Source organism: Monocercomonoides exilis, assembly GCF_001643675.1.
Source record: "Monocercomonoides exilis strain PA203 chromosome Unknown scaffold32-1190040, whole genome shotgun sequence".
Taxonomy (NCBI): domain Eukaryota; phylum Preaxostyla; order Oxymonadida; family Polymastigidae; genus Monocercomonoides; species Monocercomonoides exilis.
In genome coordinates, this window is record NW_027150577.1 from 1044278 (window position 1) to 1061144 (window position 16867).

General features: G+C 37.1%; 3 protein-coding genes across 3 annotated transcripts; all 3 read right to left on the reverse strand.

Annotated features, from left to right (window-relative positions):
* Positions 1 to 4389: 4389 nt before the first annotated feature.
* On the reverse strand, positions 4390 to 13289 carry MONOS_12232p2 (uncharacterized protein; the record flags this gene model as incomplete). The annotated part of the gene is made up of 1 exon (XM_067864840.1): positions 4390 to 13289. The coding sequence occupies exon 1, from the start codon at positions 12991 to 12993 to the stop codon at positions 4390 to 4392; it is 8604 nt and encodes a 2867-aa protein (XP_067724760.1). The 5' UTR covers positions 12994 to 13289.
* Positions 13201 to 15813, reverse strand: MONOS_12232p1 (uncharacterized protein). The gene is made up of 8 exons (XM_067864839.1): positions 15781 to 15813; positions 15616 to 15709; positions 15440 to 15528; positions 15261 to 15377; positions 14185 to 15175; positions 13960 to 14028; positions 13885 to 13906; positions 13201 to 13784 (listed from the first exon to the last, which is right to left on the reverse strand). Exons 1-8 carry the CDS (start codon positions 15802 to 15804, stop codon positions 13499 to 13501), a joined length of 1692 nt encoding a protein of 563 aa, XP_067724761.1. The 5' UTR covers positions 15805 to 15813; the 3' UTR covers positions 13201 to 13498.
* Positions 15814 to 16400: 587 nt separating this feature from the next.
* Positions 16401 to 16825, reverse strand: MONOS_17813 (putative Eukaryotic protein of unknown function (DUF872); the record flags this gene model as incomplete). Its single annotated transcript, XM_067870770.1, has 2 exons — positions 16401 to 16522; positions 16573 to 16825. 2 exons carry the CDS (start codon positions 16823 to 16825, stop codon positions 16401 to 16403), a joined length of 375 nt encoding a protein of 124 aa, XP_067724762.1.
* Between the last annotated feature and the right edge of the window lie 42 nt (positions 16826 to 16867).

A 16867-nucleotide genomic window follows, 5' to 3' on the forward strand; every position in this document is an offset into this window, starting at 1 on the left:
TAACAGAGTAAACAAGGATTCAACAACAGAATGAGTTAAAGAGTCGTAGCTACGTGATGTCGCTTGTGGACCGCAGAAGCAACAACATATAATTCTTTATATTGCGTTTTAAACAGGCGACTATCTTGAAAAACACATTTTGACTGGCCGGTTGTTTTGTATTTGGCTAAATGAAAAATACATTTTACGCAAAGTAATTATGGACACGAGAATTTTTCCGATTATGTCGAAGAAATTGAACAGAAATAACAGAATCGAACATATCTAATTGAAATTTGAATATATATATATATATATATTCTTTTGTTCAGTTCTTTTGTTTTTAATAATGAAAAGAATCACGATATTTTTATTGTTTTTGTGTTTTGCAGAATCTCAATAAAACACATTATTTGCATCTTGACAAATATTTTGATAAAGGGTTATGAATTTCAATTATTTTTTTGAAAGAAGATCTATTTGAATATATGTGAAAAAAAATTCACATTTTAATTTTTGGTATTTTTTATTCAGTTTGAATTTTTTTGCTTCGAATAAATTATTTTCTCAATTTTTGATTCATTTCAAATAAGAAACAATTGTAAATCAATAAAATTCTATTCAGTTTTATTATTAATTGAAATTTCATTTTTTATAATTAAAAAAAAATAATTTTCATTTTGATTTTCATCGCTTTAAAAAAAAAGAACTGAACAAAAGAATATATATATATATATACCATGGATGCTTAACCCGCACCCTGGTGCCAAACCAGCACCCAGCAAATTATCAGATTTTTCAAAAAAAAAAATGTGAACACGCATTTGATTGTGTGTGAAGAGCTCACATTCGGACAATTACTATATTTATTATTTATAATTAATATTTTCCCCAAAAAATACAAAAATATTCATTTTCATAAAAATTGTTTTAATTTTTATATATTTGAAAATTTGCTATTTCCTAGCCATGGCAGAAAAAGAAAAACATCCTATTGTGCTTATTTTAATATTTGCGAACAAAAAATTAAACGTATGGGAAAATTTTTCCGATATTTGTCTGATGGAACTTATTTCAACGATTAGATCAAAAACCATAAAAATGTGAAAACAATTGGCATGCTTAGCTGTAGCTTGGAGAAGAAGTTAACTATGAATATTTCAATAAAATTTTAATAATAATGTATCTTTTATGTAATTTACAGCAATTCTTTTAGTGGCTGCACTTTTCAGAGCCATGCTTTGTTTGGAGTGTGTTTTTTGGAGAGCAGGCTTTCCAAAAGTTAGATTACAGTTTGCCGTTTTTAAGTACTTGCATATTTTATAAAAATTTGCCTTGTGTAATAATTAAATTCTTCAAAAACTTGTTTTTGAATGTTTTGTTTGACGCACATATTTGCTTGATTTTATTATTGAAAAGAATGAAGCTGCATATATAGCTGCAGCAATTTGTGCTGTAAACATTAACTGCTATTTAATGTTAATTTTTCGAAAATGAGAAATATATGTGTATTGATGGTTTTGATTTTTATCATTTTTTACAATTCAATGACTTTTTTGTTAAATGTTCATTTCACGTGTTAATTTTGATGGAATCCGTTGTGCATCTATTTATTGCGTTGTATTTATTTTTTCCAAAATGAAATAATTTATGTGTGATGAATGAGACATTAGTAATTATTATTTATTTATTTTCTGTTATAAATGATATTTGTCAACCAAAACACAAATCTATCTGGTAAATATTTGTCCAAACCAAATTAACCCAAGGTTATTATGAAAAATAGTCTTGAACTTGATGTAAAACAAATTAAATGTCAATCGGATTTATCTGATTGATTGTTTTTTAATAACAGAACATGATGTAAAAAAAAGCGTTATTTTAATGTGTTGTTTTAATTCTTAGATAAATGCAAAACGTTATAATAAAATATAAATATTTTTCTCCTTCTCATATTTAATAAATGAATATTTAAATAAAAATATCAAATAATAATTACTAATGTCTCATTCATCACACATAAATTATTTCATTTTGGAAAAAATAAATACAACGCAATAAATAGATGCACAACGGATTCCATCAAAATTAACACGTGAAATGAACATTTAACAAAAAAGTCATTGAATTGTAAAAAATGATAAAAATCAAAACCATCAATACACATATATTTCTCATTTTCGAAAAATTAACATTAAATAGCAGTTAATGTTTACAGCACAAATTGCTGCAGCTATATATGCAGCTTCATTCTTTTCAATAATAAAATCAAGCAAATATGTGCGTCAAACAAAACATTCAAAAACAAGTTTTTGAAGAATTTAATTATTACACAAGGCAAATTTTTATAAAATATGCAAGTACTTAAAAACGGCAAACTGTAATCTAACTTTTGGAAAGCCTGCTCTCCAAAAAACACACTCCAAACAAAGCATGGCTCTGAAAAGTGCAGCCACTAAAAGAATTGCTGTAAATTACATAAAAGATACATTATTATTAAAATTTTATTGAAATATTCATAGTTAACTTCTTCTCCAAGCTACAGCTAAGCATGCCAATTGTTTTCACATTTTTATGGTTTTTGATCTAATCGTTGAAATAAGTTCCATCAGACAAATATCGGAAAAATTTTCCCATACGTTTAATTTTTTGTTCGCAAATATTAAAATAAGCACAATAGGATGTTTTTCTTTTTCTGCCATGGCTAGGAAATAGCAAATTTTCAAATATATAAAAATTAAAACAATTTTTATGAAAATGAATATTTTTGTATTTTTTGGGGAAAATATTAATTATAAATAATAAATATAGTAATTGTCCGAATGTGAGCTCTTCACACACAATCAAATGCGTGTTCACATTTTTTTTTTTGAAAAATCTGATAATTTGCTGGGTGCTGGTTTGGCACCAGGGTGCGGGTTAAGCATCCATGGTATATATATATATATATTCTTTTGTTCAGTTCTTTTTTTTTAAAGCGATGAAAATCAAAATGAAAATTATTTTTTTTAATTATAAAAAATGAAATTTCAATTAATAATAAAACTGAATAGAATTTTATTGATTTACAATTGTTTCTTATTTGAAATGAATCAAAAATTGAGAAAATAATTTATTCGAAGCAAAAAAATTCAAACTGAATAAAAAATACCAAAAATTAAAATGTGAATTTTTTTTCACATATATTCAAATAGATCTTCTTTCAAAAAAATAATTGAAATTCATAACCCTTTATCAAAATATTTGTCAAGATGCAAATAATGTGTTTTATTGAGATTCTGCAAAACACAAAAACAATAAAAATATCGTGATTCTTTTCATTATTAAAAACAAAAGAACTGAACAAAAGAATATATATATATATATATATTCAAATTTCAATTAGATATGTTCGATTCTGTTATTTCTGTTCAATTTCTTCGACATAATCGGAAAAATTCTCGTGTCCATAATTACTTTGCGTAAAATGTATTTTTCATTTAGCCAAATACAAAACAACCGGCCAGTCAAAATGTGTTTTTCAAGATAGTCGCCTGTTTAAAACGCAATATAAAGAATTATATGTTGTTGCTTCTGCGGTCCACAAGCGACATCACGTAGCTACGACTCTTTAACTCATTCTGTTGTTGAATCCTTGTTTACTCTGTTATTCACGTTCCGCTTTGCAAGGTCTGCTTTGTTGATCTGAACGACTCTGCGCTGTTGCTGCCAATATTGCGGAGTCTAAAAATTTGAGCAAATTCAAATGAATAAAACTGGTTGTGAAATGAAAAGAGGGTGAAATGGAAGGGAGGAGCGTCAACGAGGTTACAAAGTCATTGCGTGCAAATCTTCATTCAAAAACAAAAGCATTTTCAAATAAACGCAAACGAGACCTTTGGCTGCAAGGCAAAACAAAAATTATATAAACGGATGAATTTGAACACCTTTTATGATAAGCACCAACAAAAAATATGAATGGCTAGCATCCGTGCGCACAGCAAAAGCATTTTGTATAAAAGCAAGCTGATTCCAGGAGCAAATTTACTCAAAAGCTCAGATCGGCAATCCGGATTCGTGCTGCAAGGTTCATGCAGCAACTCAGAAACAGACTTTCTTTCGCATGCCCCAAGCCTTCATTATTTTCTTCCGTTTGCAGCGCTTTGAATAAATGTCTAAGCCATTCAGCCATCAAAAACTCCAAGCAACCTTTTCACTTTTCGGAGCAGAGTGCACTGCCTCCAAGCAACGAATCTGCTTCCTCCAAGCTTCCTCCTCTGCTGTCGCTGTCGCTGTAGCTGTTACTGCCGCTGCTGTCCCTGTCCCTTTCCATGTCAATTGCATCTGACATTGTGATTATTACAGCTCCTGCCGGAAACCGCTGAATAAACTCGCGCTTCAGCTCTCCAAGCGTGAGCCTCTCCTGCCAATTCATCGATGTTGCTCTTTTGCAACATCCATCAACATCGATTCTGCATGCGTATTCTCCATGTTTGGCCTTTCCCCATTCATGATCTTCTGCCCAGCAACTTCGGCTTCATACTCACCGAATGGTATCTGTAGCGTCAAGCACTCCCACAGCATCATCCCGATCGAAAATGCCACTGATTCCTTTGTTGCTCCCATTTTCTTGTTCATCAGCAGCTCAGGAGCCTTCCATCTCAGGCACTCTTTTTTGAAATCATCTTCATCCTCAAAGGCAGATGAGGGCAGAGAGTCACTTTCATCATCATCGCTGGCAGATGTGACAACTGTTGTTGAAGAGATGGAAGAAGAATCTGAATCATCATCAGAAGAGAAGTCTGAATGCATCACAATGCAGATCACCATATGTTCTGAGAACAGCACGATATGAGGACTCAGATTGGCCAGAGAGGAAAGACCTTCTTCCCCATCCTCAAACGAGTGGAGTGCGAGATTCGCCACCCAGAACAGGATCTGAGCGCCAGTCATCTCCCTCTCCTGCAGAGTCCCAATCGCCATCTCCTTCTTCTCGTTCCTCCCGTGAAGCAGCATGAACAGCGAATCTCTTAGATCCACAATCAGCTTCTCGTAAGGGCATGAGCAGGCCATTGCATCCACCAGATTCGACATGGACGAGGTGGTTGGACACAGATCCTCTCCGCGAACAAATGTGGATTCTGTGTCTGAAGTGTCTGTAGTGGAAGTGGATGAAATGGATGGTGAAGGTGATCTCTTTCGAATCTCTTCTTCTTCAACCTTTTCCAGCATCCATTGAGGAATCTTATCAGAGTCATTTCCAAGAATATATTCAGTCGATCCACTCTCAGAGAGAAGATGCTCTGATGACTCTGAATGTCCAAGGCTTTTCTCATACACTCTCTTCTTTATCCTTTCATCGTTCTTCGTCTCTGCCTCCTTCTCTGCTCTTCGCCATTGTGCCTCTGGAGACATCTCCATTGTCACCATCTCAATAAGCTTTGGATCCTTTTTCACTGTGTCATTCACAATCTCTTCCAATTCCTCTGTCCTTCTCTTTTGCTTTCTCCATCGAACAATAAAAATTATTGATACAATCAGAACAATTAAAAACAATATGACAAAAAGAACAATCACTATCAAGGCCCAAGAACTTTCTCTGCCTTTTTCACCTTTTGTGATTGGGGATTCGTTGTTGTTCGTCATTTGAGTTTTGTTTCTCACAACAATTGCTTTTGTGAATGAAGACGATTCTTCGTTTCCGAATTGAATTTGAACCGACACTTCTATTTCTGGCGAGGCATCTGAAATGATGGAATTGGGAGTTGCGCCGACAATTGCTTCTTCGCTTTCAAATCCGGCTTCGTCAAACAAGAAATGTGTTATTTGCTTGGCTTCTCCATCTGACAAAACAACGCAAAACGATAAGTTGCATGGAAGCAAAAGAGAACCTTGGAACCTCATCAACGTGTTGTATTCCATTTCCTCGGTTGTTACTGCTTGCAGCGTGGGGACAAAAAATGTCGAGCCTCTTTCCTCTCCAGCACCTGTTATTTCGCACCCCTCGTTCAGTATCCATAGAGATGATAACAGCTGTGGATTATTCTCACCAGTCTTCACTCCTTTGATACGCATAATTGCAGAATTTGTGCACACGATGTTCCTTTGGTATGACGGATACTTCTCCATTCCTGGTGAATTGTCGTAAAACTCGGATTTCTCAACATCAACACTGCCTCCACTTACGCTCAGTCCTCCTTCTGATGAATTTGTGATTGTTGTTGCTTTCAAAGTTGCTGTACAGTCTTTGAGCTCCACCACAGATCCATTCCATCTGCATATCACATCTGTGCTGCCTTTCTCCAGCACTTCTCTTCCATTCTCTTTCTTCCCTTCGAAAAGCGAATTTTCAACATACACAATTTTCGATGATGAAACAGACATAATTTGTCCGACATTTGTTGCGCATGAATGATTTCTCAGTGAGCAATTCGCAATCCGAAAGTCTTGCCCTTCAGCACAACTTGTGATGCAGCTTGCACCATTTGATTTTTGCTCAATATCACCAATCACCGAATAAGCCAACAGGACAGACCCATGTTCATTTGCAGATCCTCTTCTTTGCTTTCCTTCCTCGTCAACAGATATCAATGAGCTCTCAGCAAGAGTCACATTTCCTATTCTCGCTTCTTTCAATGTGATATTAGCTCCTGGGATGATATGAATTATCCCCTTAGCTGAGTTCAAATTGGACATATTCATGGAGCTCAAACAGCATTCGCACCCTCCTTCAAATGCAAACAGCGGCTTTTCACTATTGATCCCAACAACTTCGCTGTTTTGGATCTGAAACAACCCACTTTGCACAGTTATCAGGGACTGCCTCAAATATTCCTCTCTGCTTCCTGCTGTAAACTTGGACGAAGAGATCGCAAGCGATCCGTTTGCTTCTGTTAGCACACTCTCGTGAAGCGTCGAGAAAGCTGCGTGAATGCTCATCGCAATGTTTTCCACTTTCACATCTCCCGAGCACTCCATCACACATCCTTGGGAAGCCAGCTGGCTCACTTCCTGTCTCAGATGGACAATTGCTGGATGCGACACTTCCTTGCTTCTCAACACCCCACACCTTATCGCACAGTCTTTCACGATGTCTGCCTCTTTCTCAATCAGAAGCTGGCTATATGACGAATCAAGAAGATGCGAAAGACCGTAATTGAGAGATCGGCATGGAGCACTGATATTCCCACACGGCTTTGTGTCGCTCCCTTTTCCCTCTGCCCCGCTCACAAAGATCAGCTCGCTCCGATACACAACGATCAATGGAATTAGATCTATATCTTCTTCTGCCTCGCCCTCTCCCACACCCCATATCGCATTTCGTCTGTCATATGGAGGTTCTCTCAGATCCAGGACAAACTGAATCTCATTGATTTGCTGCGAGGTCAGCCAGCACCTCACAAACATATCCCTTCCGACTCTTGCTCTGTTGCCTCCAAATGTGACATTCGAAACCACAAACCTGAGAATCCTTGCCTCTTTCATCTCGCTTTCCAGATATGCCCCTCCCCCTTTCCCCTCTTGTGCAGAGCATGTGCATATATTCGTGCTATTCACTTCAACCATACCATTTGCAGGCACCATCACCCTGAGCCCACCTCCACAGCTGTTGCTATCTGCGTGACAGCCTTCAAATGTCGAATTCAGAATCTGGATTAATCCGCTATTATTGATGCAGCACACCAATGCACATGCCTCTTCGTTGTTATCATTTTCTATGTTCCTGATTGAACACTCTTCCATCTTCATGCTCCTCTCGTCCGTGTGCTCGCTTGCTTCATTGAAACATATCAGTGCGGATGTGGCTTTTATTCCGCTGATCTCACACAGACACAGCCACAGATCCCCCTCGTTAATCTCAAAAATTCGAAAAGACAAAGTCGATTCTGCCTGAAGAGAAAAAGCACATTTTTCGATTTTCACATACGACTGGGGCTGGGCCAATCCGATCAATGCTCTTTGACCGTTCGTTAATGCACCTGGAATGGAATAGTTCACCCTGCATATTGTTGTTTCATTTCCAGCAAGCACGACTCCTTCATCCATGGGAAGTGAGTCGCTCACATAAATTGCAGAATTCGATTCCATTTGCAATGGTCTAACAAGCATGTAATCCAGTTTCGTCTCCCTTCGCACCTCGCACTTTTCCCGAATTGCCACTGTCTTTTCTCCATCTCCACGAATATGCTCCACTCCAGTCTCAAAAGTCAAGCACGGAAATATCTCTTTTCCGCATCCGATGTTGTTTGCCCCTCGTTCACCATCGACATAGATCGTCTCGTTGAAATACCCAGTGATGAACACAAACAGATCTTCGTATCCCTCAAACCGTGTTCGGTCGCTCCCCATGAGCGAATTCACCCTGATTGAGACATCAATTCTAGAAGCAAACTCAAATGATGAGCTGTTCACAACCTCTGTCAGATCCTTGCAGCTGATGAACATGTCCACTCCCACATGTGCTCTGTTGTTCTCAAATTCCAAATTCACGAATCTCACTTCGCTTGACTCTCCTCTGCATTCCAAGCACACAAACCCACCTCGCCCCATGCTTTCTGTCTCGCACTCGCATTTGTGGCACAGCGTCTGCACTCCTTGCATTGCAACAGAGCCTGATTCTGTTAATGCCACACGGATCGCTCCTCCAGCCACACTCGATGAAGATCTCACTTCATTAAACACGCAATCTTCCAAGATAATCTGCCTTTCAGTCTCCGTCGAGGCTAAGCACCCTTCATCTGTGCTTGCAAGTGATATTCCTTCAAATTTGGTTTTGTTTTGAAGAAAGCGTGGAGCGTTGTTATCGTTTTTGCACTTCTCGCTTGTCAATGACTCATCTTCTGCAAAAGCAAACAGTGGACCATTTGACAACGTTATCTCTTTGAACCAAACCCCATCCATTTCTGCTTCGCTGCTCTCACTAAACTCAAATGGGCTGACACAAAATGAAACACCAGAGATTGAGCATCTGTCCATTTTCATCTTCCCTCCAACAATTTGCACAAATGTGTATCCAACGGCTGATGCAGACTGGGATTTCAAGGAGCAATCTATCAAAGAAACTGATGAGTTGTCTGCATCACCAGATTTGATCAACCGTCCAACAGGGATCGAGTAATGTGGCTGGATCACAAAGTTCACTCTTTCAAACAACACATCTTCTCTGTTCAGCAGCACCCAATCACATCCTTCCATCTGCGGCGAAGCGATCTCCTTAAACACCAACTCACACAATGAGTCAGCAGCTTTCGAAACAACTGACATCCCCGATAAGTCAAAACGGTCCTGAATGATTGTTTCTCTGTCGATTCTTATTTCTTTCACTTCGGCTGCATCATGCGCGATATTTGCATATCCCCTCCAGAATGACTCACACGGGAGCAATTCATCTCCACATCCCAAAACATCAGTCCCTTCAGCAGACACTTCGATGCACAGCGAATGGCGCTCCTCCAGAAAATACGCCAGATTCACACCTTCAGAAAATAAAATGTCATCAACTCCGTAAATGTCAATATCATTCCTTGTCTCATCTCCATCTTCGTTCTTTATTCCAAATATTCTGGTGCGTGATATTGTTCTGTTCAGCTCGTGGCATTTGATGAACACATCACGTCCCATCAATGCTTTGTTCCCACTCACGCAAACATCGCTTATTGCAAAGTCCTTTGGACAGTCTTCTCCTTCAAGCTCGATATATATCCCTCCTCCCTTCCCGATTGTTTCATCAACTGCGCACTCCTTCATCGTTGTGTTCTCAACCTCCAATTTCCCATTCTCCTTCACACGGAAATACATTCCTCCTCCGTCTCCATCTGCTCTCTTGCAAGAACAAATATTGCAGCTCTCGTTCAGTGTCATTTCATCCATGCCAGCACCCTTGATCCCACATCCATCTGCAAAGACACAATTCGAGATACTTATTCCTCTCAGCGCAACACATCCCTTTTCTGCTGTTATCAGTCCATATCCACTCAATGAGGTTGAACAGAAGTCGTGAATCCCCACATTATCCATCTCAAGACTGTTTCCTCCAAACATCACAACAACCATTTCTGTTTCTGGAGCTTGTGCATTTCCAAATGCTTCTTCTTCTCCACACTTAAATTCGACAAAGTTCGCAACACACTTTCCAACAGAAACTGTTATAAATGCCTGATGATCGCTTTCGCATGGCAGTGTTACCACCAAGGAGCACATCTCGAGGCTCGTCGATTCGTCTCCTGTTGTCTGTTCCACACACCCACACCTTGTCACAACAACATTTCCTTTGACTCCGTTATTTCCTGCAATTCTCAACTCTTTCCCGCCTCGATTCACTCTTCCGTCCAGTGGAGCAGTGTCCTTTATGATCAACGCAGTCTGATCGTCTCTCATCATATCCATTCCAAACTTCACTTCATTGCACGGAACATCAATCCACCCACAACGCTCATATTTTCTTCCCTTTCCATCGACAGACAGCCGTGTCTGTTCGAGCGGAGGCCTGAACACGAAATGAATCAGAGATGTCAACAACTCCATTCCTTCTGTTTTATCCTCCACCAACATTCGATCCTCGCCAATGTCTCTGAAAACTGTGTCTGTCCATGCTGATGGTTCCAGCATCTTCTCTGGCTCAGCTGTCACGATGTAAATATCCTTTCCGTGTTTCCCTTTATTGCCTGAAAATGTGTTGTTTTTCACTGAATATGATGTGCTTAGGCATGACAACTCCAGAAACATCCCTCCTCCACATCCATTTTGTTCATCCACGCTGCATTCACTCACTGTGCACGAGTTTATTTTCAGCACTCCTCCATTCTCGACTTTCACACACAATCCTCCTCCTTTTCCATTCAAGTCATTGCACTTGCATCTCTTGATTGTGCTATTGTCGAGCTCAACAGTCTTGGCTTCTGCAACTGAGCAGCTCAAAATGCTTCCACACACATTGCAACGGGTCACATCGCAGAATGTTGAATTGATGCCTTTGAAGATATCTCCCAGACTCACAAGTGGAACATTGTCCATCATAAATCCAGACACTTCGCAAGTGTGCAATGTGACTGTTCCTTCAGCAGCCCAGATATTTGGATGCTGAAAGACGATATCTGGCGAGTCTTTGCATCCTGTGAGACAGCATTTGTGGAGCTCAAGTGTGCCTCCGGCATCTGAAATGCAAAACAAGCACGACTCCTTCTCGCTGTTGTCTGGCTTTCCATGGGCAAACATCAGATCCGACAAACTCAAAACTCCAGAACTTATCATGAAAAGTCCTTTCTCTTCTGCTTCCAGCTTTGCAATTATCTCAGATGCCCCGCTTCCCTTTCCCTTCCCTGTGATCTCAAATCCATCAATTTTGATCTGCTTCGAAACAAAAACCCCTTCATTAATCTCCATCTCAATGTGCTCTTCACTTGCTCTTTCCACTCCTTTTCCAACAGTCAGGCAGTTCAACGAGTCATTCTCACTTCTTCCACATCCGCTCCAATCAATGCCATTCGGAGTCACAACAATCACATCCAACACTCCAACAGGATCTGGGAGCAAATGGGATATGTTTTCTGAAATATCCCATTCATACACAATTCGTTTTTGGTTGCTGATGGAATATGAATTGACAATAACAAGTTTCAATTTATCCCTCTGAGCATTGCTAACAAAAATGTCATTTCCATGTTGAACTGCTGAATTGTAATAAAAAAAGCAACTGATTATTGTTGTTGTATATTTTACAGTTTGAGTGTGATCAAAAAGGACTGCTCCTGCGTTTGTCAAAGCTTTGTTCGATGAAAACAAATTGTTTGTTAGTTCAATGTCTATTGTGGAATTGTATAAATTAACTCCTCCGCAATAGAAATCAGTAGCAAGATTATTTATCAATTCGTTTTCGCAAAAGAGCAATGTTTTCACATTCCTGATTTCACCCACACCAAGATACTTCGATTTGCATTCTGTGAAGTTGCATTTGTTTATCTCCAAGTGTAAGGAGAAATGATCAAAGGCACCTGATGCTTTAGCGGCTGAGCAATTCTTGATTGAGCTATTTTCCATTTTCCATATTCCTGTCCCTTCAATCCTAACTGCACCGGCTCGAGAATCAGCACAGCTCAAAATGCATTTGTCAAACACGCATCGCTTCATGAGCAATGATGCATTTCCTGAAGCAAATATTGCACCTCCTTCCATCACAGTGCTGCTGGACACTGTGAATGTTGTGTCATTGAACTCTTTTGCTTCATTTTCAAATGTCTGCCTGTGTGTTTCTGTTGCAGTGCACTTCATGAATGTTGAGTTTGAACATTTCAGAGGGCACGTCGCACAGTTTGCAATGCACCCCATATATGGATCCTCTGAACCATAGCAATATACAGACTCAAGTTCACATTTTCCACTCAACAATTGTGGAACTGCTGAAGGTACGAAATGCTGTTGTTTTGATGAATGGGAGATGTTGCTGAAAAACGTGTTTCTTATTGAGAGCGCAGCTGAAGGGTGGGAAATAACAGTAGAACCGCAATTAACGCTGACTGAGAATATCGAAGAGTGACAAAGCAACACGGAGCCAGCACAAATACTCCCAAAACAACGTTCTGAAACATGCACCAAGCTCGATTTCAGAGAGCAGGCCATTCCTGTGAGCATCGTCATGTTGCACAAACACAGAACGCTATCTCCGATCTCAAATGGAGGTGTTGTGCCCTGTTCATCTGTACAAACAACGCATGATAATGCATGCATTTCTGAACGATTCCACATTTCAAACATGCATCTTTTATCTTTCTGCTTGAGTATCATGTTTCCAACTTCAATCGTTGAGTTCAGTAGTCTTGTCTTTGAGCACACAACACCGTGTCCTCGATACAATAAAGAATTCACTATGCAAAATCCAACACCACGAGCACATTCATTTTGCAAGCATTTGAGATTTATTTCTTTTGTTGAAGTCGTCAGTTGAGTGTTGCAACTCTGATCGCGTTGATTGAAGCAACCATCTTGCAGACTAATGAGGATAAAAGTGGTCAAACAACACACAATTAAGTTGCATATCATGTGAATTTTTGATCTAATTTTATATTATGCGATCACACAATTGATCCTTTTTGAAATTAATCTTTCGTTCGAGATCGAACAAAATGTTTTTCTCAATCGGAATTGGAAATAAAAGTATTTCCTTTTAAACAACATCAAAAACAATTTTATAAACAGTTTCAGCTCATTTTCCTGAATGCAAATAAAAAAAAAAATCAAAGAAACTGTTTCAACTCTCAAAATTGTCCCTTATTCTTATTTCAATAAAAAAGGTTTATATTTAAAATAAAAAAAGAAAAGAAAATATGAAAAAAAAATTCAAAAAGCATGTTGCTTTTGCCAAGGTTATTTGTTAAATACGAAACAAATTAACAATGTTCGAAAATTTCCAATCGGTGGATAACTCTGAATTGTTAAGAAAATATAAAGATTTTTTTGTTAAAAAAAAAAAATTGGATAATTACAAAAATTATTTATGGTAGTTCAATTTATTAAAAGCAATTGCTTTCACAATTTTTATAATTATTTAATGGTGATAAAGCCAAGGTAACATCTTTGCACCAGGAATTTTTTTTGCTTTTGATTTACTCACCTTAGCTATTCTTCTAATGCATGCCACAGTCGGATTAAAGGAATATACAGCAAATCTGACTTTTGCAGGAAGATTTGTAAAATACGCAGGGATCTGCGTTTCGCCACAAAAGAAATGTAGTTCACGCCTTCCTTCAGTGAAATCAACCTCACATAGAAGAAATTGCCCCGAGTAAAAGTGTTGCTCCTCTCGACGCAATCCCATATTTGATACGCATCCACTGATAAGATAAAAAACAAAAAAGAATAAAAAAATGTTTTGATAACATAAAAAAACAATGTAAAAAAGGGATAAAAATGCTTTCCAGTAAATAAACAGACTTGGACTGCCACGCTGCTGAATCTGAACAAACATTTGTTATTTTTATTTCTAATGAATAAGTGTTAAAAGCAAACCTTCGTTATGGCCTAAAAAGCTTCCTCCTTCGATGCTAATCTCGGCATCGCTGTTTATTACTCCGATTTCTGTCAAAATCCAAATCCATTTGGGTAAAACCAGGAAATGGGTAAAGCAAATGCAATAATAAATATTATAAAAAAGAAAAGATAAAGGATATAATTATTCCAAAGCAGCAAATGTGTTTTTAATGAATACGTAACATTCAGATTATCAAAGCAAACGTTGAAATTCATCGACGTTCGTAAAGAACAGCTCCATTTGCCATATTCCTCTGTCAATCACTTGGTTAAATGCGCACGTTGTCCATCTTTTATCGTAAAAGCAAATGACATTGTCCAAAGCAAGCACATTTGCACCTTCTCCAACAATCCAAGTGTATTTTTCAAGTATCCCTTCTTTTTCATTCAGTTCGCTTTCTTTGCTCTCGTCCTCTTTTAATTCTTTTTGCTCCCCGCTTCTCTTTGTTCCCTTCAGAATATTCTTTGTCTCAATTAATGTTATAAGATTAAAAAGCGATGATTTGGCTGAAGCAAAGCTTAATGCTATCTTCTCCTTTGCAGCTTCCATCAACTGAATATCTTCTTTCTCGCTCTTCTTTTGGTCTGTTTGATTTCTGCTTTCATCTTCTCCAACGTATATCATTGTCTGGCTATCTTTTTCGTTTTCTTCTTCTTCCTCTTCTGCCAAATAGTTCAATGTTAAGCTCATAAATTCAGTTGCAGCCAAGCGGAGTTCCTTCTCCGTCGCTATGTTTCCTCCGTTTTGTATAACTTCCAAGATAATTTTGCTTGCCAAGCAAATGTTTTTATTTAAAGAAAGATACGCTTCTAATGTAGTTGCCTTTGGGAGTAAAAATTCAGAGGAAAACAAATGTAAAACGCGAGAAGAAGAAATATATTTCTTGTCTTCGGTTGTTGATGGAAATACACTTAAAGAAGAAGAAGAAGATGATGATGATGATGATGGAGTAGATGAAGACGAAGGAGAAGAAGAAGAAGAAGAGAAAGAAGAAGAAGACTGCAAAAATGATGAAAGCGAAATCGAAGATAGTGCATTTCCAATCGAACGAGACCAAATAACCCCACAATGGATGAGAGCAGGTAAATCAAATGCTAAAATACTTCTTCCCATTGTCTCCTTCATGCATTCATCGGACTTCATAATCTCACAAAGCAGTTTCATTCCACTTTCTTGCATATTTTCGTCATTTGACTTTTGTGTTTGTTTAAGTTCATTGAAATATATGAATCAAATAAAATATGAATTTTTGAGGAATAATCAATAAATATCGTGAAACCATTGCCATAGAAAGAACTTGATCCAATAGCAACTTTGAATTTTCAATACTTTGGTGTTTTGATTTCTCATTTGCTGCAAAAATGGAGAGGGTGGAAATCATAACAGAGCAAAGTGCCTCCAATTTTCAAAATTTAAAAGGTTTTTGAATTTGTGAAATCAAGAATTAATAATAAAAACCTTAACTTCAGACACTTCAGTTTCCTTTCCAACCTTGTAAACAGTCTCCAACATTCCTTTTTCACAGTAAATTCTTCGATTCTCTGGATCTTCAAAATTTAAATTTTTCAAACAATAACCAATATTTTCACTTCATAATCAATGGCATGGCATTAAAAATAATTTTATCCACGTACATAACAAAATGTCATGCAACAACTCAAGAAGAATAGCATGTTTACGTTCAGATTTTTGAACTAATTCCGTCTTTCTGTGCTCAATTTCTCCAATCTTTTGTCATATAAAAAGAAACATATATATTTATTCTTCGACTTTAACAGAGGTTAATTTGTTAGACATACAGAAAATCCTGCTCCAAATCCCATTTGAAATATGATGAAGGTTATGATCCATTATCTCTTGATTTTGTAAACTTTGACTCAAAAAAAGAGAGAACACAATTTTATAGAACAAGACAAATTAAATAAAAAATAAATGATTAGAGGAAAAAAAAAATAATAATTCAAAACAGACTCTCATGAAACAGATTAATGCATTAAATAATCCATCTTCTAGAAATAATGATTGCCTTTAAAGATAAAACAATTCAAACATTTCGCAAAAAAATGTTTTTGCACAATAAGCATAGTCCGTTTTGTCAATTAGAACAATTTTTTTTTTTTTTTTTTTTTTTTTTTTTTTTTTTTTAATTTCATTTCCTATCTAGCGTTGCTTGTCAATGTTCGTGGATTTCTCTTTTCATACCTATTTATTCCTACAGAACAGTTGAAATTTCCATTTTTTTTTTTGAAATGCAGTTAAAACACTTAAATTCTTTGCAAAAACAAAAAGAAAAGGCATTTTCTAACATCAAGAAAGATAAAACAGCAAAATGAACGGCGCTTTGTGGAGTCAATGCAAATCTATTCCACAAATTGATCCTCAAAACTTTTTTGTGAATATTTGTAAATTCAAATAAAGCTCACATCTCTGGAAACTCTTGAAATGAATATTCCGGATTACCTCTCCATATTTGATATGTAATCCATACATAGTAAGAACCAGGTATGAAGCAAATGCTCCCTAAAATTACAAGAGGAAGTCCTGAAAAATTGAAAAATCTATTAACCGCTTTGAATAGATAACAAATCAACCTCGGTCACTTTCATCAATTTTTAAAACATTTGTGACAATTAGTATACCGAATGTGAGCATGATGGTTCCAATAACAAACAAAAATACAGCAAGCAAAATTCCTTTCCATGGAACCTTCTGAGTTTTATCCCAAGCATACTTTGTGTTTTCATCATCATCATAATTCTCAGACGATAGCAAAGGACGAAGGTCTTCTTCGTTTTCACTTTTGTAGATTTGAGAATTTTTGGATCTATTTCTTATTGATTCCATATGTTTTATAAAGGGTAAAAAAAGAATAAAACATTGTTCAAT

What these genes read in the sequence shown, in the direction of transcription:
- MONOS_12232p1 (XM_067864839.1), bottom strand. Translation starts at nt 15,804, where the DNA reads ATGGGATTTGGAGCAGGATTTTCT. An exon ending in AAGTTCTTTCTATGGCAATG is followed by an intron (nt 15,176 to 15,260) that starts GTTTCACGATAT and finishes CAAACACAAAAG; the next exon opens with TCAAATGACGAAAATATGCA. An exon ending in TCAGCAGCGTGGCAGTCCAA is followed by an intron (nt 13,785 to 13,884) that starts GTCTGTTTATTT and finishes TTATCTTATCAG; the next exon opens with TGGATGCGTATCAAATATGG.